At 34.4% G+C, this 26,583-nt stretch overlaps 1 protein-coding gene across 4 annotated transcripts in view; it reads left to right on the top strand.

The window, feature by feature from the left end:
- Positions 1-26,583, top strand: part of CAB39L (calcium binding protein 39 like) — an 86,680-nt gene that overhangs the window by 13,803 nt on the left and 46,294 nt on the right. For 2 of the 4 annotated variants that reach the window (XM_031466422.2, XM_010995190.3), the window contains one exon: positions 25,076-25,219. In XM_031466422.2, coding sequence (XP_031322282.2) covers positions 25,118-25,219 — 102 coding nt within the window. In that variant the 5' untranslated portion in view covers positions 25,076-25,117. Of the gene's footprint in view, positions 1-13,320; positions 13,905-25,075; positions 25,220-26,583 lie in introns of those variants that run through there. The other 2 variants (XM_010995192.3, XM_031466423.2) reach the window with 2 other exon arrangements.

The following is a 26,583-nucleotide window of genomic DNA, read 5'->3' as shown; positions in this document are numbered from 1 at the left end:
CTGTTTTATCCATGATTTTCTTTTCTCCCTTTTTCCTCGCTCTCTTTCTTTCCCGTTTCCTAACGTTTCCCCCTTCTCCTTTCATTCCAGTCTTCAAGTTTTTCCTAGAACACTTTCCCTTGCTGGGAGTATCTTCCCCTTTCCTATCCCACTATCCAAATCCTAGTACTTTTTCGAAGTGCATCTAAATTCTTCCATTAATTCTTTACCATTTCTTTCCTCACTAGGTAATCTCTATACTATCCCTTATAATACTTGGTCTCTTTATTTTTCCTTCCTTTAAAATTTTCTTCAATCTTTAAACTATGATGTAATTGTTTCATATACATAACTAAGTTTTCTCCCCCAAAGTTGTAAGCTCCTTGAAGGTAAGTCCCTTGTTGCAGACTTCTTTTTAATTCCTTAGAGAACCTAATACTACAGTAAGCTTGTAGAAACACTGATAAGAAGTTGCCTCATGTAACTGAGTGATAGTGGAGAATTAGGCTATAATGGGTAGTTAACTTGAAAATCAGTTGTATGGGTAAATCTTCAGAATCACTGGTAACATTGCATTGAAAACAGTGACAACTTTTGCATATGGTTACCAGCTATAAAAGGCCAAAATCTTCATTTAAAGTGAAACAGAGTTTATTACTATTAAATGATTACTTTATAGCTTCTTTCAAAGGAGAACTGGCATCATGATTTTCAATTCTAATTTATGCTTATATTGTCAGTGAATAAGTTAAAAATAGATTATAAAATGGTGGGGAGTTGGGGTGAAGTAGCCACTCCCTAAATGTCTACATACAGAGAGGTAGTTGACCAAACTGGTACACCAATATTAAGGTTTAATAGCAGCTCTTTAAAAAGAATAAAGTCAATCTATCAAATCTGGCATGTCAAGAAATCCAGTATCTACTATTAAGAAACACAGATAACTTACACAGCAGTGTGTGTGGTATGATCCCATTTTTAAAAAGTTGTGTGTATTGGTAAACAAACACACATAGGTCTGTGTGCGCCTGGAGAAAAAAAATGTCAGGAAGAGTAAAAGTAAATGAGTACTAGTTGTTAACTTCGGGGAGTGTAGTTAGAGAAGAGGAAGATAGGGAATTCTCAAGCAATTAGAAAAGCATATAAAATTAAAAGTTAGGTTTTTTTTTTTTTACAATGAGCATTTATTTTGAAATCAAAATGCTGAAAAAATTTTAAATATGAATATAGCAGGAAAAGTACACTAGTTTGTATTTTATTTGTCAAACAAGATGCCATTCTGTGTTTGCATTTATTAAAGGTATTTTTCTGTGGTTAATAGTTACTAATAGATTGTAAGCATTTCTCCTACTCTAGATCATGTTTTATAAGTCTTCAGAGTTATGGTCAAAGAGAGAGGAGTTCAACCATAGTCACTGAACTACTTCTATAGAGTTTTTTCTATTCAATGAACATGTTTTATTATAAATTCTATGTGTTTGCCATCAGTGACTTTGAGTATGAAAATTAATTATCTTGTCTAAAAGTACTTTCTAATATTAACAAGCTTCAAAATGTAGAAAGGGGTACTTTGAGATTAGTTTCCCTTGACATTTTAAACAGAGTAGTTTATAACTCAAGGTTTTCTGTCCCTTTACTCAGCCTAATTCTTTGTCCTTCCTATGTTCTTTAGATCTTGTTTTTCTTCTTGGCTGTAGTGCACCAGCTTACAAATTATACTTTTAAAGATTTATAACAGAGATAACATGATTTTCCAACGTAAAATTTTTTGTGTAGCTTTGATTTCAATAATTTTTAGCAAAGTGAAAGTTTGTAAAACCTTGGAAAATTGAAAGATGACATACTTTATAAAAAGAGAACATGTGTCAGTTCTCAGTAGGTTGAGAGTTGTTCTTTTATTAAAAGCTGTGTTGTGTTCTTAATTGATTCAAGCAAGAACTTGTCAAAAAAGTACCAACCATGGAGAAAACAGCAAATAGATCCAGCAAAGAAGGGCAGGGAAATATGAGAATTATCACTATCTGGCTATGGTTATAGCTCGAAGCCCATTTTTGCTGGTTATGCTGCTGTTGTATATGTTGTATCTCAGGATCCTATGATTTCTTTCTTACTTCATTCTTTGTTATTCCTTAAATTGGAGGTTGTAGGAGTACTATAGCATGTATTTCACTTAGTTACTGTTTGTGGTACAACTGTAGATGTACATGAGTTATAGCTTTTAGCTTTTCTTCTTAATACATTTATATGGTGGTTTTTCTTTTTTTTTGATAACTTCAGTTTTCACTCTGCTCAAATGCACACTCTATTACTTTACTCTCATTCTCTTCAAATGATCATAAGTCCTTTTCTGAGAAAAGGGAAGCAATCATATACTTCCTAACTTCATTCCTCTTTATCTGAACAGTTTCCTTACTCACATTTTCTCATTCCTTTTCATTTTAGAAAAATATATATCATTCTTCTTGGGGCTTAAACTTTCTGCTTATGTTCCTGATCCCGTCCTCCACTGTGGGCTGAAGAATCTTGACTCATTAATTATCCTCTTCCTCTTGCATCTTCCTCATATCTGCACCACCATTCAATCTACTGAGAGTTCAAAGTGAAAAAAAAAAAAGCAACAAAATCCCTTTTGTTAGTCCTTCAAGCTCTCCTTCCATTCCTTATCAGACACTTGGAAACAGTAATACATGCTCTTGCCTCCATGACCTCATCCTTAACCTCTTACAGTCCTAATTTTGCCCGTGACCGTTTGCTGTGTATCAAGTACTACTAAGACTCCAGCCGCTCATCCAGTGTTCTAGGCAGGGCTGTTGAGCCACGCGACCTGGATCAGAACCAGTATTACCATCTTCCCAGAAGAACTGGCTTGGAGTCCTCCGCCTGCTTTATGCTTTGCTATACTGTGGTATGCTCTGGTGATCCCAGTCTGGCTTTGGTCTATCAGCCTGTGTCTTTAGGATTTTAGGGGAATATGAATTCTTAAAGATGCCTTTTCCTATCGTAGGTGGTTCTCTGAATACCCCTAATACTTTTACTTTGTCAGAATTGAAAAGAGGGCCTTAGGTTACAGGTCCAGGCAGGATGCTCTTCACTGCTCTCCAGCGTTCAGTATTGACGCACACTCTGAGTTCCTGATGTTCTCCCTTTTGGTCGCAGTGATAGTATACTTGTCTGGTTCTCCTGTCCTTCTTTACCACTGTTTTATTAGTCTTTTTTTTTTTTTCCTATGACCACTTATAGGTGTTCCCTAAACTTTTGTTCTTGGTGCTCTTTTTGGTCTCTCACACTGCATGGGCAGAATGGGTAACCCCCAGGTATACTGCCCTGGCTGTGTTTTCCCTCCAGGTTCTGGTTCTGTATAGGCATCTATATCCAGAAGTCTTGCTGGCACCTGAAGATTGTTACATATCAAGCAACTGGTTATTTTGTAAAAATTTGCTTTTCCTTCTTTGCTCCTTATTTATTTTGAAGATATTACTATCTACTCTTTCACACAAGCATTTTCATTGTCATCTTGTCTCTTCTCTCAAGTACCATGTACATTTATTCATTTGCCAGACCTATTGTCTCTGATATTCATCGTCATCCTAGACTAGTGCAGTTGCCTTTAACTTCATCTCCTCCTGTTTCTCTGCTCTTTTGATTCTTCTTCAACACTACCAAATTCAGATTCATGAAGGAGAATTTGATTACATCATGGCTCCCTTTTGCCCACAAATTAACAGTTAACTCGTTAGCCTAGTATGAAAGGCTCTTCATAATCCGATCCTAACCTGTTTTTCTTTTTTTTTAACTGTCATTCACATAGCATTTCCTCCTGATAAATTACTTTTTGTTGCTTACATCTTGTACTTCCCAAATGTCTGTTCCTATCTCCATGTGTCTAAATTGTACCCATCATTCAAGACTGAGTTCCAGTGCACCTTTGCTGTGAAACAGCCTCTGGTTCTTCAAGATATAAGTTTTTTTTTGGCTCTTCTGAATTTTTATGGTATTTCACTGGTCTTTTCTTTCGTGATTCGTAACTTTTTGCCTTACACTGTAGTTATTTTTGGTACATGTCTTATATCCCCTAATAGAATATGAATTCTTTATTCCAACTCCATATCCTAAAGAGCAGATTTCCCTCAGATGGTTGGATGAATGAATCCTGCATGTTGAAGTGATGAGAAAGTTGTAACAGATCCTTGCCATTGTAAACAAGTGTTCAGGGCCATTGCATTTAGTTGTTTGGTTTGTCCACTGCCCAAAGTCTCCTGAAATCGAGCTCACATCCCCCTCCCCCCACATCAAACTATTGCCAGGCTGGTGCAGGGCTGCATCTGCCTGGAGGATGGTGCTGTTTGCTGGTTAATCTATGCATCTGCTTGGCTGCACCTGTCCCTTTTTCTGACTTTCACCAAAGCATCATATAAACTAGTAGCAACTCTGAAAGTACTGACAGTATTAATTGAAGTTCATTATGAGAACTACTTTGTGTCACATAGAAAATACCCCAAAATTGTTTGTTGGAATGAAAGATATGGATGAATAGAGTGTAAAAGAAAGCATTGTTATAGAGCATCTCCTTGATAATTTGTTATTAATTGCAAATGTACAAATATTCTGGAACCCTTGTGTCACTTCTAGAACCTCTGAGATTGCTTTTAGTTTTTTACTTAGGTCAAATAACTGATAGTCTCATTTCCCCTGCCCGCACCTCAACCCTATCTCTTGGTTAGAGTAAATTAGACAAAACTCCAGGGTTTCTGTATCCCTAACCTATGCTTTTTTAAAATGCTGCATCCAGAATTCTTTTAATAGAATTGTTTTGGTCTGGTTGGTATCTAAGACAAATTTAAAAGTCCTTAAACACACAGTTAGTGATTTGGTGGTGGTGTGGGTATGTGTGTCTCTGGAGCACTTAGTATAGCTCTGTGCATCTACTAAGTGTTTAATAAGTGAGCTTAATCACAAACTGCTTGTGACTCCTCCAGTGGATCTGCCCCATTCGAAAATAGTGACAGCAACTGCAAGTTGGATGATACACTTTTAATATATGCTAGAGTTTTTTTTTTTAATTTTATGAGTGGAACAGTGTCTAACATTTAACACTTAACTAAGTGCAAGGCGTGTATGTATACTGTTTCACTTGATTCTCACAACTAGTCCTGGAAGTGTATGCTATTATCTCCAGTTTAAAGATATGTTACTTCTGCATGGTTTGTTTTCATTCAAACCTAATTCCGAAGATTTATTACCTATGAAACTAGCCATTGATATGAGAAGAATGTTCAGAATAGTTTATCACATAAAGGCCTTTGGAGGCCATATATCTGTATTTATTTATTACTAAATAGATACAGGTATAGATATACTTTATCTTGGCATTAGGGAAACAAGGCAGTCATTCCTTGGACTGGCGTAGTAGATTTTATTGCTTAGGGCTAAATATTGCAGCTGCCACTGCAGCTTAGTACCAGCAGGGGGCCAGAGTAGTGCTACAAAATTAGAAAAAGATTGATGTCCTCGGCTTTAAGAGATTTGGAAATACAGCCAGTGGGTAGCAGTCTCACCTAATTTTTGTAATTTACGCTTCCGCCTTCCTAACAAAAAGCAGGAGATGGGAAGCAGAGTTAGTTATAACAGAAACCAAACTAATGAAGTTGTTATCTTGCTGAAGTTAAGATCTTTTAAAGATTTCCAAATTTGGCCAAGGATCAGCAATTAATGGATAGTTGGAAATGTGTTTTCATCCTATCAGTTAACCCTCATTTCAGTGCAAATTGGACACCTCTTTTCTCCTCTAGCATTTCTTCTGTATTCTGCTTTTATGAAAGCAGTTTGAATATCTTCAAGCAAGTTCCAAGGCCACAGTGTAAATTCTGTCTGAAATGGGAATTATGAGAAGGAAGAACTAGAGATAGCTATGGTACGTGGATACCATGACAGACTCCTAAGATAGTCAGCAGACGTTTTGCTTTGGGGCTTCCTTTTTGGCATAAGGCTACTGAAGCATAAGTCTAATGTTATTCCTGGGCTACCTGAAGGTGTAACTGTGGTATTCTGTGTCTACACTGTAGTCTTCAGGAAGAGAGAAAAATAGAGAAACAAAAGCATAAATGAGAAGTGAGAGAAAAAAGGCAGTGGGAGTAAGAAAGAGATAAATACCACTTTAAAAAAAGAAAGATCTGTAGTCACCCAAATTAGCAGAATTACAACAGGTTCACAATACTTGTTAGCATACTCAGCATATACATATATTTTTATAATAATAAAAGTAATAATCATTTCTGTTATAACACTTGTTTTGAAAACATAAATTTGTTTTAGTATGATTGATACGTTAGGTACCAGTTGGAGCATAATCCAGATTTCTTGTTTGCTTTTGTGCAGTTTCATGAATGCAGAAAACCACCTAGCTGAACCAGGCCCTGGAGAAATACACAAAATACAGACATGCACACACCTCGGACATGTACCAGCTATCTCTGTGTACCACATGTTATAGGAGTCACATTCATCCACGTTTGTTGTTACAGCTTCTCCAGCTGATTTCAGATAATCCTGTTTCCACTATTTCAAAATAATTCACAAGCTGCAAGTCTTCTAACCCCACCTCCACAAGCAAATGTCAGGTCTCTTTCAAGGAAAAGTGCCATTTTTATTGTGGTATTTATGTATTTTTTAACCACCTAACATACATAAAACTGTGCTACTGTTTTTATTAGGTTTCTGCCTTTAAAAAAAAAAGTCTGACAAAATATTTGAGTATTGAGCTCCAATCCTATTTTCCCCATAATTCCTGTGGTTCTTACTGCATCATATTGTGTAACATGGTGATTTTTAGGAAATGTTACTTCATTTTGTAGCAAAACTGTACATGTTGATTGTAGAATATTTGGATAACACAAGAATACATGAACATGATCACCAGTGTTCCAACTAATGTTAACATTTGGTATTCTTTCCACGTCCATATGGAAGGAAAGGTTCATGTAAAAATATAGAACAAAAATTGGGGGCTCATATTCTTTACTAAGTTTAGCATCTTGGATGTTTTAAGCTTGGTATTATGCAATAAATATATCCTCATTTCTTTAAATATTTTGAAACAACTTGACCATGATATTCTGTGTGGATGAATGAACTCCACTCACTTAATATTCAGCAGGTATGCTGAGTGGCTTGCAACTATGCTGGTTGTTTGGACATCTGCTTTGATTGGTCAGTGCCCATGCCACATGGAATCCAATAAGTAAATATACTCAATCATGTAGTTTTGGACTTCAGTTTCTGGGTTGTTTTTTTGTTTTTGTTTTTTTTTTTGCTCAGTGTTAGTGTGATAAATATTTCTGTATCTGCTTTCTCGCATACTTATTATTCTTAGAATAAATTTGTAGACATTGAATTATTAAACAAGAAGGAATATGAGTATTTTAAGTCTTTTACAACTTCCTGTTAATTTCCCTATAGAAAAATTTGTAAATTTACACTCTATGTTAAAGTACTACAGTTCTTGTTTTATTGTTTCTTCATCAACCTTAGAAGTATAATTAAGACAAACACAAGAACAAACTTGATTATCTGTTTAGGTAAATACAGTGTTATTGATCAGGAGAGAAGAACGTGGGGGAAAATAGAGGCTGACTCCTTTCTGTAGGGAGTTAAATACAGAAGGACATGGACAATGGGAAGTGTAGTGATGGATAGAACTGATAGATAGGAATTTATTTAGGTAATAGATGAATGTACTAGGTTAGGATTTTTTTTAGAAGATGCAGGCAAGGTAAGGGTGAAAGGAGGCTGTAAAATTTGTCTTCTATCACTTAAAAATGCTGAATAATGGGGAGGGTATAGCTCCAGTGGTCTAGTGCATGCTTAGCATACACAAGGTCCTGGGTTCAATCCCCAGTACCTCCTCCAAAAATAAATAAAACAAGCAAACCTAATTACCTCCCCCCCTAGAAAAAAAATAAATAAATAAAAAGTGACTGCTGTAAAAATGCTGAATGATCCAATGTTATAAGCAAAGTCAAAAAAAAAAAAAGAGAAAATTTGAGAGAAAAGTCTTACTTAAGACTCTCTTAGACATTACTTCCAGTTGTCAAATTTTAAGCCACCCTTCTCATGATAATGATATTGTAAATGAGCAAAGTCACAGATAAATGAAATGAATCATAGAGTAATATGTGGTTTTGCAAAGCTCCACCTGTGTAGAATTTGAGTCAAAAGATTTTGGATAAAAGATATGAGCTCATATGGGAAAGGATAACTTAAAGGGCATATCTAGAATCTGAGAGCTTAAGAACTTCCTAAGCATTGTGCTTGCCTAATGTGTCTCCAGTGTGATCACAGCCTTGAGTTAAATTAGTATGAGCAAAAGCAGAGAGGCACAAAGTATAAGAAAAATATGATTAGAATCTAGGAGAAGCCTGAAAACACAAACATCTTCTGCTTCTCCCTTGTGGGACAGTCAACCCTGGAATACAGAGCAATCTAATGGGATGCAGCCTAGGTATACGGGGAGGTGTGCCCCATTTGGGGGGAAGAGGCCAAGATGGAAGCAGTTTAACCTGGGGACTTGAGTAGTGGGCAGATCTAGGAAGCTGGTTAGAGACAAAAATCACAATAGTAGATCCAGATTCAACAATTTCTGGCTTTGATTAGTAGAAGACAAAAAGCAAAGTGATTAGAAGCCACATAATAATCTAAGACAGTTGACTTGTCAAAGAAATTCAAGCCTGAGAAATAAAAATCCATCACTTTCCATCCCTTGCCAACTCCCAGACCCCAAAATCTGACCCCCAAACAAGCAGACTGGCTTCAGCGGGAAAACTCCCAGTCAGGAACCATTCACAAATGTGACTTTGGAGACAACTAGTAGGGAGGGTTCTCCCAGGGATTACAGAGATCAGAACCAGGGCCAACCAGTTTGGAAGCTGAGGAACTCATCCCCAGGCAGGAAAGCTTGCTCTTCTTGTCCAGCAAAATATCATATATATTATAGATTAATGTTTCTTCACTTCCCCCTTTTGATGTGGGTGTATTTAGTGCCGGTTTCCTGTTTCTCTTTGCCTTGTTCATTGGTAGTCTTGGGTAGGGGAGTAAACTTATAATTGAGCCACAGGATACTAGACCATAAGGAGCTACTTGAAACTTGATAAAAGCATAATACCAACAGAGAGCTTGGAACTGGATGCAGTAAGTGGACACTTTTGAGTAAGTGTGAGTGCACTGTTAGTGACACTTGAAAACATCCCCCTGGAGAAATGGCTCATTCCAGATGTGGGACAAAGTAAATACAAGGTGAGCCTGTGATATTTTGTTGAACAAGAAAGCAGTGAAAGTTCAAAGATTATTGAAATTGTATCAAAAGGATGCAGGGGCTATGTTGAAAGGCCAAAATTTGGGAAAATTTGAGCAATTATTTAAGATACCTCATACATGCCATCACAGATCCTCTAGGACTCACTTGTCTCATTTCAGCTCTATGCCAGCTTCATGCAGTCATAACCTAATAGCATCAGCTCCTGTCATTCTGTAAGCCCTTTGCTACCTGCCCCAGGGCTTCCGAGTGCCCACTGCTATTGGGTCCACTTGGTGCCCAGACCCACACATGTGCAACCCAGAATAACAGAGGAGTTGAACTCAAGTGTAGGGGAGTTAGTGTCCTTTTGGGAAAGACTTTGATCAATAGAAGATGAGAGCCAGTATATAAATTCTTCCTCTTCCTTTCCTGCCCTCCAACCCCCAAACCCTAGGGGTGATTCTGAAATATACTTTATATGGCTTCTAAGAGTTCAGTCTGGTAGATTTAATAGATAGCCACCTCTATTGACTCTCCCTCTTTCTTTGTATTATTCCCCTTTCTCCCTCATTCTTGCTTACTGTGATTGGATTTCTCATTAAAATAATATTACATGAGCCTTTTGCTTCAGACCCTGCCTTTGGGGAGAACGTAGGCTAGGAAGACAGCACCATAAAGAATAATGCCTGTAATTGATTGAAACATACTGAGTATATAAAAATCTATAAAACCTATAATGATATTCAAAAGGAGAAAGACTTCTCCCACAGTGGGGTGGTGGGGAACAATCTCTCATTTGCCACCATTGGAAGTGAATATTATCAGCTTCTTACTCTCAAAACTGGTAATTAAATAAAGAGAAGCCATTATCATGCCTTTTCAATTAGAAATACAGTTGGGGAGAAGCTCTTCTCTGCAGAACAGTGCCAGCCAATATATGTAGGAAGAACAGAATTTTTAAAGTCACCAGTTTGCAACCCTGGTGAAGAGACTGATTTAGTCACGGATCACCAATGAATACTAAAATCACTGGAGTAAGCACTGATAGAGAATTGCATATTTGCATGTTGACAGAATATCGGTCTACATCCTACTAGCTAGTCAAAAAGGAAAACAAGTCTTTTCCATAAAGAAGTTTGCTATCATTACCCTAACTCAGTCATCAAACATACATCACTGATAGTGGGACAGTGAGACTGTTTCCTCTTGATGTGATACATTATGAACTTATGACATTTTCTTGTCAAAATGTTTGTGTTTTATTATGCTTTTAGAGCAGATTTCTCGTCTATAGGAAATACAGGTGAAAGAAGAACAAGTAAAGTGGCACCACAAAACATATTCTCCAAATTTCTGTAAAAGAGTTGTCTTGGTTTTTTGAAAATGTTTCCTTTTTAAAAGGAAAGGGGAGGAGGGTATAACAAATTCAATGCATTATTCTTAAATAGATCTGGTCTGAAAAAACTGTCTTACCCAGAGAGCAAATAAATACTCACCTGTATAGCTTTTTTATAGTTTAATGTTTCATTACCAGTATTCTATTTTTATCTTGTAAGATATTTATCATTTTTATTGATCTTTCAAATAATCAGGTTTTGTTTCATTGATATTTTTCATTGTTTTGTGTCTAACTTTATTGATTTTTGCTCTTTATCATTTTCTTTTTTCTGCTTTCTTTGGGTTTAATTTACTCCACTGGTTTCTCCAGGTGAAAGCTGAGGTTATTGACTTGAAGCATGCCTTCTTTTCTAATTTAAGTAATAAATGTTAAACACGTCTCTCTAGATACTTCTTTACCTGCATCCTACAGATTTTGATGTTATGTTTTCCTCTTCATTCAGTTCAAAATAATTTCTGATTTCTGCATTTATTTCTTCTTTGACCAGTGGGTTATTTAGTAGTGTGCTATATAGTTCAGTTCTTGGTGATGATTTGAGGGGAACTCTCTGCAGATCTCTGGGGCTTACTTTGCAGCTCTCTGGTATTTTGCCATGTAAATTTTAGTCACATTGGCCTTCTGGAATTAACAACTCTGTCTTTTCAACTCAGGGAGACTGCAATGCTCTGTATGGGTTCCCCTTCCTGCTCTGCAGCCTGGGGCAAGAGTAAGATTTACCTTTGTTTCCTTTCTTTCAGGGATTACTGGGCTGAGCTGCCTGGTATCCAGTGTCTGAAGACCATTGTTTTATTAATTTTGTCCAGTTTTTAGTTATATAAGACAGAGGACTAAATCTAGTCCCTATTACACCATCATAGCCTGAATCAGAAGTCCCTGTAATTGTATTTTTAATTCTCTGTCCAAATAATTTTTAGAAGAATGCTCTTTTTAATTTTCAAGTATTAATAGGGTTTTTAAAGAACATTTTCTATCTTTTGAAACGTTTAAAAAGAACTAGTTTCAGTGTGTTATATTTAGAGAATGAAGTTTACACTACTTCTCCTTTGAAAATTTATTGATGTGTTTGTGGCCTAATGTAAGGTCACTTTTTATGATTTCTTTATGTGTATGTTAAAAAATTGTATTTAGTAGGAATCAAATATAAACATACACACATTTATATGTAGAGAGTCTAATTATATATTAAATACCTTGTCTTTATTTTGTGCCTTAGAATCCATCATAGACTGATATAAAGTCTCCAAATTTTGAAGTGACTTTAAAAAAAAATCAGCCCTGTATTTATTCTAAGTGCTATCTTTACGAATTCTAAATGTCTTCAGTTATACCAGAACTCTTTGAGTATAATCTTAGACTCAGGAAGATAGTAGGCTCTTAATATCCCTCAGTGGTTTTCCATTTAACGTTTCTTTGAAAATACGAAATATGATTCCAAATTTATAAAACTACTAATTTGAAGTAATAGTCAGCAGACTGATCTCTAGTCTTAATGCCAATTTTTAGGTGTTAAAATTTCCTTATAATATATTAAACTTTTAAAAGTCTAGATTAAATGAGCCAGATAAAGAAATATGTATTTTATAATAAATATATGTAGGTTAAGAAATATATACTAAATATATATGATATACACGCTAGGAAAGCTAATATTTATTCGCTCAACTTATTTTTCTTAACGATAAACTAGTATTTACAAATATTTACCTTTCACTTTATTCAAGCTCATATTCTTAGAGTTATTTCAGTTCTGCAGAGAGTGAGATGAAAGTAGTAATAGGTCTAATAACTATATCTGCCAGCTCTGTAATTGGGAGATCTGTCAGAAGAGCCCGAGCATTTTGATTGGAAACACAGTGGGAGACAGAACATACAAGTGTCAGGGGCTAAGGAACTGGAACAGAAGAGTCCACAGCAGGCTCTGACTGGCTTTCTCACAGAGTCAGCACGTGTTCCAAGCTGAATATCTTGCCTTCTAACTCCAAAGAATCCAACAAATGCCACCTAAGCCTGTCACCAACCATCCCCCTCAGCTTCCTACCTAATTCCTCATCCCCAAACCCTGCAGAGAGATCCATAATTTTAAGGTATCTTACTCCATAACTATACATGTATAATGATGAAAAAAAAAATTGTAACCTTAGCTTTTCAAAGTCTCATTGAAGAGGTTTTATGCATCCTGACCAATAGTCCTTGGGTGTAGGAAGGGGGAGACATTCTAAACAAAATAATTACATTTGGTTTGCACATAAATGGGATAAGCTGCTCTATTTAATAGTTCCGGTGGTAATAACTTTCTGTGTTCTCTATAATTTCCTTTTTATAACTAAAATATTGGTTCTAAGTTTCAAAATGTACCATAGTTTTTTAAAAATTAAATTTTCACAAAATTAAATTACTTAAAATTAAATTATGAATACTCTAACATCTTCCTTGCTTTTTAAATCTCAGGATTAAATTAATAATATTTGTGTATTTACTTGCTGTACTTTCTTATTATGTTTGGAAATAGCATCTTCCCTGAGGAACTAACATATTAGCAGATGAATCTGTTATTATCACTGTCAACACGCCTTTGTTAGAAACATTTATTTACATTTTTAAACAATATGGTCAGGCCAGTTTAATCTGTTGACAGAACTCCATGCATGAACAAATAGGATTTAAAGGGAAAAAAATGTGATGAGAAAAAATTCTTGTTTATGCCTAGACTTTTTTTTTTTTTTGGCGAAGAATTAAATTTGCCTCAGCTTAATTGCTTTGCACATTCTTGTGACATTGCATGATTGGAGGGAGGAAATAAAAGGGAGCTGTGACTGTGTGGTATGTATCTAAATGAGTGCGTTAGAGAGGGAGAGGAGAACGCATAAGCAAGCTGGTTTGACCAGAAACAGAACTGCCTGTGACAGATTAAGAGACAAGCAAGGCTTGGAATCTGAGAGCAAGCGAAGAGAGTGGAAATTTACAGCTGCCCTGTGTGAGTGTTCAAGTGATCATTTTCTGCTAACGTTTTCCGGTGGTAACTGTTACTCTTCAAAGAGAGAGACAGAAAGTCAAGACGGGATTGTGGAAACTCTTTTCTCTGCCACAGTTTGGTAACAGGAGGTACCCTCTATTAAATGGAAGATAAAGGCTACTTCATCTAAAGTGCTTTGAGCCCCAGAGAGAGCTGTCTTCAGCACCTCACCATGTGTCTACTTTTCGTTGCTTAGACAAGTCTGGGCTTTTCTGTAACATTTGGTGAGTATCAACCGAGTTACCTATACTGCCTCATGGAAAAGAAATTAATATGATAAACTTCAGTTTTATTTGAGGCTTTACAGTTCTTGCTTATATATTCATTTTAAACCATGCTGTTACCTTGTTTCTTTGTGCATGATGAACTGCTGTTACTAGGAGAGATTTTTAAAAACAACTACAAAACAATACTTCTCTGTTGCCTAAGGCACTTGAATCATTACCAACTATTCTGTGTCCATGGAATATCTTATTTTGGAAATGAGTTTTTATTTACAAAGAGTTTCTAAAAATAAAATAGTGGCAGGATACCATTTTTCATGTTTCTCTTTCAACTGCATGAAAATTCAAAAGTTACCTCTCTGTCTATTGTCAGTAAATTTAAAATGATCATTGTGGTGTTTGGTATTTTTAGTTATTATAAATTACAGCATTCCCTCATAATTAAATTAGAAATGTTAATGATGCCATTAGTTAAAGGGATATATAATTTAAATGTTGAATGCTTCTGTTAGATCCAAAGGACACATGATTTTTTCAAAGTTCTGTAATGAAAATAAAAATTACACAATTTACATATCAGATTTATTATTTGATACAAAATGAGTGCAGATGGATTTCAAATTAAGGAATAAGCAGTTATTTTGTTCTTATAGCTGGTATATATATTGTTCTCATATAAAACTGTTCTGCTGAAGAACTGTTTTAACCAGAAGCATATATGTATATAAGCAACAGAGCAGGGAAAAAAGAATAAACTCTTAAAATGTGTATTTACATTCAGTAAAAACTTCATTTATATGATCTTAACATAGGAGATTGCATACTAATTTTATATACATCTTTTTAAAGGCATCGGTGCAAGGCATGTAATCATTCTTCTGTGGGAGGAAGAAAGTGTATATGGTTAGCTGCTCAAGTGAGTCACTGCATAAAGATGCATCATTCTAAGCAAAGTTTCTAATCTACTCTCTGCCAGCCTCAAAAAAAGATGTCTTTAGTTATTGATTCAAGTGAGTCCTTTAAGGCAGATCAATTTGGCAGAAATGAAAACTTCAGCAGAGTGTCAATGAACATACTGAAAGAGTTTGTAATTTTATTTTACAAATAATTTTAAAAGGCTGTACTTTCCCTAATATTTCCTGTATGTGTGCAGAAGCCTGTAGAACAGGTTTTGTTTTGTGGGGGTTTGTGGGTTTTTTTTTTAACCTGTTGATCTATGTATAAGAAGAAACTCCACTGGTCTGTGAAAACCGTTTCTGGACCAATATCTTGCACTTGAAGTCAAAAGTAACTACAGTAGAGATAATATCACAAACCAACTTTTACTATTTTACAGAATTTCCCACATTTCCCTTCCACAGAATTTCCCTTCCATCCTTAGACTGATGGAAGATTTGCACACAGCTTTACGAACTTGAGAATAATTTTTTACTTTCAACTAGTAATTCATTGGTATTATCTTAGTAGTGGCCCATTTCTTAAGCCATATAGAAATAAAGAATAAGTCACCCCCAATTTGCAAATGTTTTACACCTTAGAAGTTTATTTGTGAGTGTGTTGTTGGGAATTTGGGACCCATCTTCTTTGGGAAACAGTTTAACAAATGATTGCTTTGTGTTTATTACATTTTATATACGCTATAGGAAAACCATTGCAACCCTGAAAAATATTAGAAAATTTTAGCTGTATAAAATCAATTATAGTGATGAAACTAAATATAAAGACAATTATATTGAATAAGACATTATTTTTATTTATCCTAAATATTAATGCTTGAAGAAACTCAGTATGCTTATTAGTGGGATTTCTAGGTACTTTTCAGAGCTTCCAAGGTTGATTGCACTGCTTATGAGATCTAATCTTACATTAAAATCAGTGATGCTTCTTTTCCTTCCTACAGGAATATTTCTAGCCACTGCTTTTATGCTTATCAGTCATTTCTGAGGAGTAGCCCAGTGCCTGGCACATAAATAGCTACCTAATACATAGTTACTAGGTGAGGACTGAACTCTTTCTTTGGTTCACAAAAATGGAACTGAGTAACTTTTCCAAGGTATCTAAGAAAGGAAAGGGGTTTAGGGACACACACTTTTCATTATGAGAAAGAGATGGCCTGGCAAGAATTGAGTTTTAAGAAGCAAACAAAGCAATAGAAGTACAGAACAGGCCCAACTCAAGAGAAGACGAAAAGATGGTGGTGTAACTTGGTGGTGATCCTGAGCTGGTAGGGATGCTGATGAGGGGACGTAGTTTACAAGCCGGGTATCTTGACATGGAATGTTCTGAAGTAAGTTGTCAACTTTAACTCAGAAGAATTATGTATTTGCATATGTGTACTAGGACCTGTACAAAGAAATGTGGCCTATTTGGAAAACTCAAATTAGGCCTATCCAAATTAAGTTTAGTTATATAGGCCCCAAAAGTTTCTCTACAGTAATGGAAAATAATCTGAAATATATATTATATATATATATATATATATATAATATAATTGAATTACTTTGTTGTACACCTGAAACCAACACAAACTTGTAAATCAACTATACTTCAATTTTAAAAAGTTTCTCTAAAGGGCCAAGATATAAACTGTTTAAGTTAGTAATGCAATAAACATATGTATGAAATAATTAATAGTGAAATAAACAATACAGTGAATGCAGATTATACTTATCTTGGATGATTTTTAGTGGCAGAAAAACCTTTTCATTTGATCAAGAAATACTGTCTTATATTTCAGATCATATTTTAAAAGTAATGATTTTAAGTAGTCTGAAGTGCCACATAGTAGGTGCATAATATATATCTGTTGAATGATCGAATGAAATGAAGTGGAATAGTTTGACAATTTTCCATTTCTGAGATACGGATGCCTGTGGACATGTATGTGTACATATGTATTTATAATGCTGCTTAAAGATAATATTTAGCTGACATTCCTTTAGCAAGGAAAAATCTATTATAACTATATTAGCATGCTTTTTACTTATGGACATACATAATGTTCCACTGGTAATTAAAACAATTGGTTTGAAATGAAATCTTTACTCCTTGTAAGTGAAACAATAAATTTTTCAGTTTTGTGAATTATGTCTTAAATTTCTAGCAGAAACTCATCTAGTCTCTTCCAGAAACATCACTGTAAATGAAGTTTCTGATTGTTTTTTTTCTGGAAGAACAGTCTAGTAGGTTAATATTTAGAATAATAAATAAATTAGTAGTTGTATGTCTTCCTAACTTCATATACTAATTCTATTTTTGAATTATTTCAGTGATTACAAACATTAGAATTAAGAAGCAATTCCCAAGTACATGGGTTTTTCTTCTTCTTGTAAAAGAGTTTTTATCCTGATGTAAATCTGATCAAGGCTTCCAGATAAGTAAGGGTACATAAAAACTTCTTACAAGTTTTCCATTTCAATGTAAATTGTTCATTTTTAGAAAATGTCTCTCCCTCAAAGTCTGTTAATAAAACTTACAAAAACAAGATCATTCTTAGTCATTTTGAACTGAGAAAAAGGATGATCAGTGAAAGTCCTTATTTATACTTTGTCTACTGATTTTCACTCATTTCTGTAGGTTTTCAAGTACAAAACTCAATTGCAGCATCTTCTAATCACATATAGGATGTATATTTTAAAATGGAACAACTGAAGGGTAGAGGGCATTGATTGGAAGGTACTTTGACATATGCTTTATGATGGATTTGGCATCATAACATATATAACTATAATGATATACTTTGTAAATCATTATATCTGAGAAGGCAATTCTAAATTATGATTTTGTGATGGGAAGAGGCCTATTTGGATACAAATACAGTAGAACTTTTAGGTGTACTTGTTAGTAAAATTTACATTTGATCAAATGTGCCTACCCATTTTAAGAGAACATTTCACTGAATATTGACAAATATATATACTCATGTACTCTCCATCCCATTAATTTTTTTTAAATGAATCTTTTTGGCCCAATTATTTGACATAGGTGCACTTTTGATTGCATTATTTCTATTTGTGAGTCCTATTTGAAATATAGATAAAGGAATAGTAATTCCTCAACTTCTCTGAATTTTTTTTTAATATGGTGGTTTAATTTTTGTTGGTTTGAGAGACGGTCCCTGTGACTTCAATTTAACTGTTCCCCTCTCACTTATTGTTGATTGTGAAGTAAACCTGTATGGAGGAAAAGAAGGCTCATTTTTGAGCTGGCTTTCTTATAGTGAGTTAGCAGCTTGGTTATATTTTTTATGGTTTTACCTGTGGAAATCTTGAGACTTTTCTTGTCTTCAGAGATAAATCCTCCACTCCCTTAAGCTTTTGTGGGAAATCTTCAAAATTAGAACTATTGTTGAACAGCACAGTTGGAGGTTCATCATAAAGGCCTAGAAATACTCATTAGCCACCTACAGATAGACATTTATTCCCCTTTAAAACATTTTAAGAGATAACAATGAGGGCATTTAATGTCCCCAAATGACCCCTTCTCCCACCTTCCCTGTCCCTGTCCCCCTTCAAACACACTCCTCTCCACTTTTGTCACTGAGCATGTTCAGATGACTCACTTGAGCGATTGGCTTTGGGCCATGTTTAGAGGAGCTCACACGTAAGTTAGGAATATGAAATATTTAACTGTGTATTAGGAAAGGGAATGCTGCCAAAATCTACTACAAAATCTACAGGGCCTGAGTGCCCTGGGAGAAGAGCTAAACACTTTTTTTGGCTTTCTCTCCAGAATCTAAGCCAAGTACTACTCTTCATGAAATTTCATAGCCAAAGTAACAGAAATCATATTTGTTTGACTAATGCTTTGAAAAGGCATGATGATCAGATATTCCACAGTTTGAACTTTAGAAAAACAATTGTTTTGTCATTAAAAATATCATCAATGAGAAGGTGTTTCCATTGTAAAAGCATTTGTATGATCTATTAAACAAAGTTTGGGGAAAAAAGAGAAAATTTGAAGGCAGAAGAAAATTAAATATTCATAAGCCAGCTACCTGAAGGCAATCACTATTAACTTTTTTAAATTATTTTTTCTATGCATAGGTTTTGTATATTTGTAATTTTGTGTGTAATTTTACATAGTTGTAGTTATGCTCTATACTATGGGATGGTGTTTTTCACAACATTTCCATTTTATTTTGCCTCCTTTGTAAACATTTTCATAACCATATACTATATGTCATCAAATCTAAGCAGCCATTGGTTGTAAGTCATATACTTTATGTACCACTAAGAAAGGAAAAAAAAAATCCTGCTAGTTAATGTAAGGTCCCATCAATTTAAGACACATGTAAATTTTTATAGGTGTTAAAATGGAAAAATTAAAAAGTTATAAAGAGAACCCTTACTAGTTTATTTTCTTAGGACAGATTGATAGAAGCAGAATTACTAAGTCAGAGGCTGTGACTATTTAAGGGTTCTAGATCCGTATTGCCAAATTACTGTCCAGCTTATATTCCCACCACTAAGAAAAGAGAGGGCCTGTTGCATCTCACCATCACTAGAGTTGAATTTTCTCAAAACAACAACAAAAACCTTTGTTATATAATGGACGAAATAGCTCTTCACTTTAAGTTTGCATTTTTTCATTATAGAGAATAAACATTTATTATATGTTTAACTGTATTTCCTCCTTTGTGGTTTTCCATTATCTATGTATTATTTCCTTAATGTTTTTCTTATTTGTCTTAAGAAATCTCATTTTATAATGTTATTAGCCCTCTGTCTTTGATATTCATGTCACTGAAGTCTCTTTGTTGTTTTCTTATAGTCTTATCTATAAAAATTCAAAAAATTTTATTAGATTTGTAGCATATTAACTGATTTGTTAGCCTTTTTCTTTGAGATTTATTTCATCACTTCTAAAATTAGAGAAATTATTTTACATGCAGAAATTTGAAAGTCACGTATAGTAACATCTGTATCTGGCCTGTTTTGTTCCATTGGTTTTTCATGTGTCACTGTTACAGTACTTTACAACACTTTTAATTTCATTCCCTCTTAAATCATCTTCCTTTTTAAAGTTTGTTATCCTTGGTATTTTGGTATTCTTGACTTAATTTAGTTACCAAAACCTTTTTTGGACTTGTGAATGGAATTGTATCAAATTATGAACTTTAGAAATAACTGACATTATAATAATATTCAACTTCTCTATTCAAAAACACGACAAGTTTTCCTGTTCAGTTATTTTCTTAGTTATATGGGTTTTTCCCCTCAAATCGATTTATTGTTTCAGGAAAGAAGAATTGTGCTCATTATAGATAATACAGAAAAATATCAGGATGAAAAAATTGTAGGTGTATCACAAATCTTATTCAGATAATACCATTAACATTAGCAGAGCCACATTACGGAAATTACTCAGTGGCTATATACCGTTAAAAGGGTGGCTTGCTGAAGGATTGAACAAATAGACACATCTTCTACATCTTTAAGTAAATCTTTCATTTGTTAGTTTTCTATTTCAGGAACAGTAATTATCCTTAAACTGAATTATCACTGTCAGTTTTACACAGTGATAGATTCTTTACTTTTAACTTTTTATTTTGGGATAACTATAAATTCATATGCAGTTATAAGATACACTACAGAGAGCTCCTGGATAGCCTTCATCTAGTTTCCCCCTGTAGTGACATCTTGCATATTCATTATCAGGTAGTGAAATCAATTTAATGGATAATAATCAGCATTTTTTTAATGCTGTAGGATAGAACAAATAGAATAGAATGGAATGTATCCAGAGGGCAGGTATTGTTTCATGAAACAATTATACGATCATTTATACATTCCTTTGTTCTGAGTCAGTGTAAAATGCATTTCTCACTGCAAGTCACTATTAAAAAAGATGAAACCACTGCACTTGAGAAATTCTCATAAAATGTACAAGAAGACATGCAAAAGAATCTGTGTTTTAATTATGTGTGCCATAATAAACAACTGAAAACAATTAGAATTTGGAGAACTGATAAACGGTGGTAGAGTCATACAGTGGGATGCTATACTATACAACAGGTACGATTAAAGGAACTAGGGATTCAAGTATTAACATGAATAAATCTCATAAGCAGAGTGTTGAGGGGAGAAGAAAGGAACTGACAATGTGATACCATTTCTATAAAGCTTTAAAACATACACAACAATACCATATATTGTCTGTGATATTAGTACAGATGTGAAAGCTTGTGTAAGTCAGATGATATGATAAAGAGGCACAGTATGAGCCAGAGGGCGATGGGATCAGAGATGAACCAAGGGAGTTGCTTTGGTTGTTTTGATTTTTCTTAAGCTGAGTGGTCCATATACAAGAACTTGTCGCATAGTTTTCTGTTTCTTCCTCTGTATGCCCCAAATATTTTATTTAAGCTAAATTAAATTAAAGTACTTAGGGGAAAAAGTCCTGCTGAAGCTTTTTGACTAGCTTGATGGTGTTAAAATCCACCTGTGAGCCAACTGCTGTAGCCAGGGCAGTGGAAGGAATACTCTGGCTGCGCTGGGTCATGTCCCCACCCTTTTGGTAGGTGGGGTGGGAAGGAGAGCAGACTGGTCTAGCGCCGCAAGAAACGGGGACCAAAAAGTACCAGAGATTTTCTCTTTTTACTTTTCTGATTCAGTTATTTCTACTGCTATTGTTATTCCATCCTTATTTTCTTGGAGATTTTTGAGGCAGCTTCCTTGTTAACTTATTTAGTTGAAGTCTTATTTTTATTCCCATATGAATGAATCGTAGATTCTCACCCTCCCACATGTTCTGCCAGCAATATCAAGGCTCCCTTTCAAGAGCTATTTCTGGTTTTTAAAATTTATCCTGTTGAACTCTTGTGGGTTTGGCTCCATCTCATCTTTCTGTAAAAATTTTAGTTAATGTCCCCAGTCTATTCACACATAAATATGTTGGCTAGAGACTTAATTATGAGGTTATAGACTTTCCCTTTCGGGACTCTGTAGATTCTCTCCACCGTCTTACGTTTATTTTTATGAAAATCTGAAGACAAACCTGACTTTTTTCCTTTTTGTTTTGTAGGAATGAGCTTTAAAAGAGGAATGTCTGTTTTTTCCAAAAGCCACAAGACACTGTGTATTCTCCATATCTCTATAGTATACACGACACACACAAATGCACACGGAGTATCTTTCTTCATTTTAGTTTTTTTGACCTTTTCTGGCATTCTGGCAAAACTCTGTGGTGTCTGTGTCTCCCATTACATCGTGTGCTCTCTAAGGCTTATTCATTTTACTTTTTTTTTTTTACTGGTGCAATGCCTGGCCCCTTATCAGTGCTCAGTAAATATTTTTTGAATGAATAAATATACACTGATTAACTCTGCACCTTTTGGTTGTCCTCAATCAGTTTTCTGTGAGATCTTTTCTGCTCTATGCAGATTTGTATTGCCATGCTGCATTTGGGGTATATGCATGTATATTATGTGGTTTTGATCTTTTATATTGGCCAGCTCTCTTTTTGTCTTAAGTCGTTTTCTTTTTCTCTTTTTTCCAATTATATCTGTTCTATCTCCTACAGAGAATTCATTTTGGAAGTAACCATTCCTGTCCAAGTCCACAGGGCATTTTTCCCCTTTTCTTATGCTGGGTTTTTTTTTTTTTAAAGAACCAATGTTATTTGTTGTTTATTCTGTTTACTCACTTTGGAAAGTAGAAAAGTGTAATAGGGCCAGTGTCAAGTCTTCTGATATTTGTGTGCTGCATAGAGCACTAACGCTGGAGGGCAGGTTGATGTGTGTGACCCCAACACAGTTTTCAGTGCCCAGGAGGCATTCATTTAGTGTCAGTCTGTTGGACTTAACAAGGCATCTTCTCCTGTTTCTGCTTCCTATGTTGCTGAAATATACTGTGTGTTCTTAAAACTCAGAGGTCGAATTTATGGAAAAATTAATCCTCCCAGTTTATCCCAAGGAGGCACCATTTTCAGGACTCCTCCATTCCTTTTGTCTCCACCTTCGCACTTTATCTTTGGCCATGATGGACACTAGGAGCTAGACTTAGCATGGATATGGACCAGTGATGAATAGCCTAGAGCTCACTGTATGTGGCCTAATTTCAAAATATGATGCTCCATCTTTCTTTAAGAATCCCCTCTTACAGTATAAAGTTTCCTCAAAAAGTTAAAAATAGAACTGCATATGATATAGCAATTTCACTTTTGGGTATTTATTCAAAGGAAATGAAAACACTAATTCATAAAGAAACATGCAACCTCATGTTCATAGCAGCATTATTTATAATAGCCAAGGTATGGAAACATCCTAAGCGCCTATCAATGGATGAATGAATAAAGAAAATGTGCCCTCTCTCTTTTTATGTATTATACACACACACACACACACACAAACACACTGGAATATTATTCAGCCGTAACAAGAATGAAATCTTGCCATTTGTGATAACATATATGGGCCTTTGAGGGCCCATTTCATAAGTGAAATAAATCAGAAAAAGACAAATACCATATGATCTCATTTACATGTGGAATCTAAAAAACAAAAAAACAAAAAACAAGCTTATAGGTACAGAGAACAGATTAGTGGTTGCCAAAGGTGAAGGGTGAAGTGTGGGTGAAATGGGCAAAGGGGGTCAAAAGGTACAAACTTCCAGTTACAAAATAAGTTAGTCATAAGGATATATTGGAAAATAAAATAAGTTAACTAAACTGGTATTAAAAAAAATAAATACAGGGTCATAACTTCTGAATCATAGTGGATCAGTTACCAACTCAGTACTAGATGGGAGTTTAATACCTTGCATTTGTTTATCAGGTAATGTTGAATGCCAGTTGGTCTTGATCGCAAACAACAAACACAGAAGAAATTTATTAAATGGATATAAGATAACTTAGAGATCTGACAGAAATCCTAGGGAACCAGATTTGGAAAGTAGGAGTCCCGGAGGATGAGGGACTTAGAACCATAGCTAAGATTATACCACAGGAATGGCTGGTTTGGGTGCTGCTGTTAATAGCTTTGTACATTTGTGTGTGATATTCTTCATTGGTTAATTACATCATTGTTAATAAGAAAAATATGAGGAAAAAAGGAATTAAGCCCAAAGTCAATAGGGTGCTGGTAAAGTAAATTATATAATAACTTAATAAGAATTTTTATTACTTAATAATACTAATATTTGCATAATATATCTGTTTAACAGATATTGCTATAAAAATATTATAGTAGATCTAAACATACATTCATAGAATGATATTTAAGATATAAAAAGTGAGGGAAAGTTGAAAAATACTATATTTAGTATTGTTCTATTTTGGTTACAAAATATATTTTTATATGTGTAGAAAAAATTCAGGAGGATTGTGTACCAAACTGATAATAGTTGTCATCTCTGAATGATCAGTTAATGGGAGCCTTTGATTTATTACATCATATTTCTGTAATGTTTGATGTATTTTTGCTAATAAATGTAAGGTAAATAAATATACCTGTACTAATCAGACTCTTCAGGTTTTGATTTTTTTCCCTAACACTTACAGATTTTTCATATAAATAGGACAATGACAGCTGTATTTGGCTTTCTCTGCTCTGTGTAAATAGATGGTCTCAGAAACAAGGCTTGATTTTCCTTTTACCTTTCCATTTCCCCCAACATGGTAGTCTTCATTTCATCAGGAAGTATGGCCAGCTGAATTATTGAAGAATAAATGAAAACCAGATTCTAAATAGTTTTACATTGTAATTTTCTGGTTGCTATGGAGTGGCATACTTTTTAAATGTTGCTTTACCACAGTATGTGGATCCTAATCCACTTCTGTTTCACATGTTTACTTTATCATTATTATTATTGCCATTAGCATCATCATCATCAACACTCTCTTTAGTCAAAATATCTGGTTTTAAATACCAGCTTTTTTTTCTAAAAATACTCCTTTCCCCATTCTTGCATAAATCTTGAATTTCTATTGTAGGAAAACTTTTAAACTTTGAGTAAAATTTTTAGGTAAGCTTAAAAAAATCTTCCTTAAAATATTTTACATGTTTTTAAATTTGGCATAAAAATTGATGAAACTCATTTTAGCTTGATTGATTTTAATGTTTCATATTACTGAATTAGTTATTGAAACCTTCTAAGACATTTTGGTATAACAATTTAATCATGTTAAGAATTAAATTCATAATTTTTGTTTATTTGTTTGTTTGTCTTCAGCATTCCATATTGGAAGAAGAGATTTCCATAGATTTAAAAAAAATGCCTTTGTTTAGTAAATCCCACAAAAATCCAGCAGAAATTGTGAAAATTCTGAAAGACAACTTGGCCATTTTGGAAAAGCAAGACAAAAAGACAGACAAGGTATGAGCTAAAACAATAACATTGTTATTAAAATGCACAAATAGACCAAAAACCAACATAAAGGCTTAATGAAGAATCCTAAAAGGGGAGGGTATAACTCAGTGGTAGACGGCATGCCTAGCATGTGCGAGGTCCTGGGTTCAATCCCCAGTACCTCCATTAAAAAAAAATTAATAAATTTAATTGCTCCCCTCTCCAAAAGTCCTAAATATGGTCTGTGATGCACATGTAGGATCTCTGTAAATATATTTAAATTGATTCCAGGTTTTATGTAACTGATAATTGTTTTTTTCTGACGTTATATTTTATTTTATTTTTTTAATTTGAGAGTTATTTACTTTTTCAGTTGAAGTATAGTCAGTTTACAATGTTGTCTCAATTTCTGGTGCACAGCATAATGTTTCAGTCATACATATACATACATATTCCTTTTGATATTCTTTTCCATTTTAGGTTACTATAAGATATTGAATATAATTCCCTGTGCTGTACAGTATGAACTTGTTGTTTTATCTAGCAACTGACAATGGTTGATTCTGTTGTCTTGAACTCTTTGATTCACTATCTGGAGCCTCTGACCAAACTTGGATTTCTCTAGACTTAAACTAAGCTTAAGCTTAAACTAAGTGGTAATGGAATATTAGTCATAAAAAAGAATGAGATCTTGCTATTTGCAACAACATGGATGGACTTAGAAGGTATTATGCTAAGTGAAATAAGTCAGGTAGAGAAAAACAAATACAGTATGGTTTCATTTATATGTGGAATCTAAAAAACAAAATAAAACAAATGAACGAACATGAAACAGAAATAGAATTATAGATATAGAGAACAAACAGGTGGTTGCCAGAGGCTGGCAGAGGATGGCAAGAAGCAGGGGGAAGAAGTTAGTGAGGGAGATTAAGAGGTACAAACTTACAGTTGCAAAATGAATGCATTACAGGTATGAAAGGTACAGTAACTATGTAATACCTTTATATAGTGACATATCAAGACTAAACTTATCATAGTGATAATTTTGAAATGTATAGAAATGTTGGATCACTATGTTACATAACAGAAACTAATATAGTGTTGTAGGTAAATTATACTTCAAAAACAAAAACTTAGAAAAAGATCAGATTTGTGGTATCAGAGGCAGGGGTTAGTGGGGAGAGGGAATTGGATGAAGGTAGTCAAAAGGCACAAACTTTCAGTTATGAGATAAATACCAGGGATGTAATGTACAACATGATAAATGTAACTGGCACTACTGTGTGTTACATATGAAAGTTGTTAAGAGAGTAAACCCTAAGAATTCTCATCACAAGGAAAAATACATTTTTTTCTGCTTCTTTACTTTTATATCTATATGAGATGATGGA

This window comes from Camelus dromedarius, chromosome 13 (genome assembly GCF_036321535.1).
Source record: "Camelus dromedarius isolate mCamDro1 chromosome 13, mCamDro1.pat, whole genome shotgun sequence".
In the NCBI taxonomy this organism is placed as follows: Eukaryota; Metazoa; Chordata; class Mammalia; order Artiodactyla; family Camelidae; genus Camelus; species Camelus dromedarius.
This window is presented reverse-complemented; position numbering and strand designations above follow the sequence as displayed.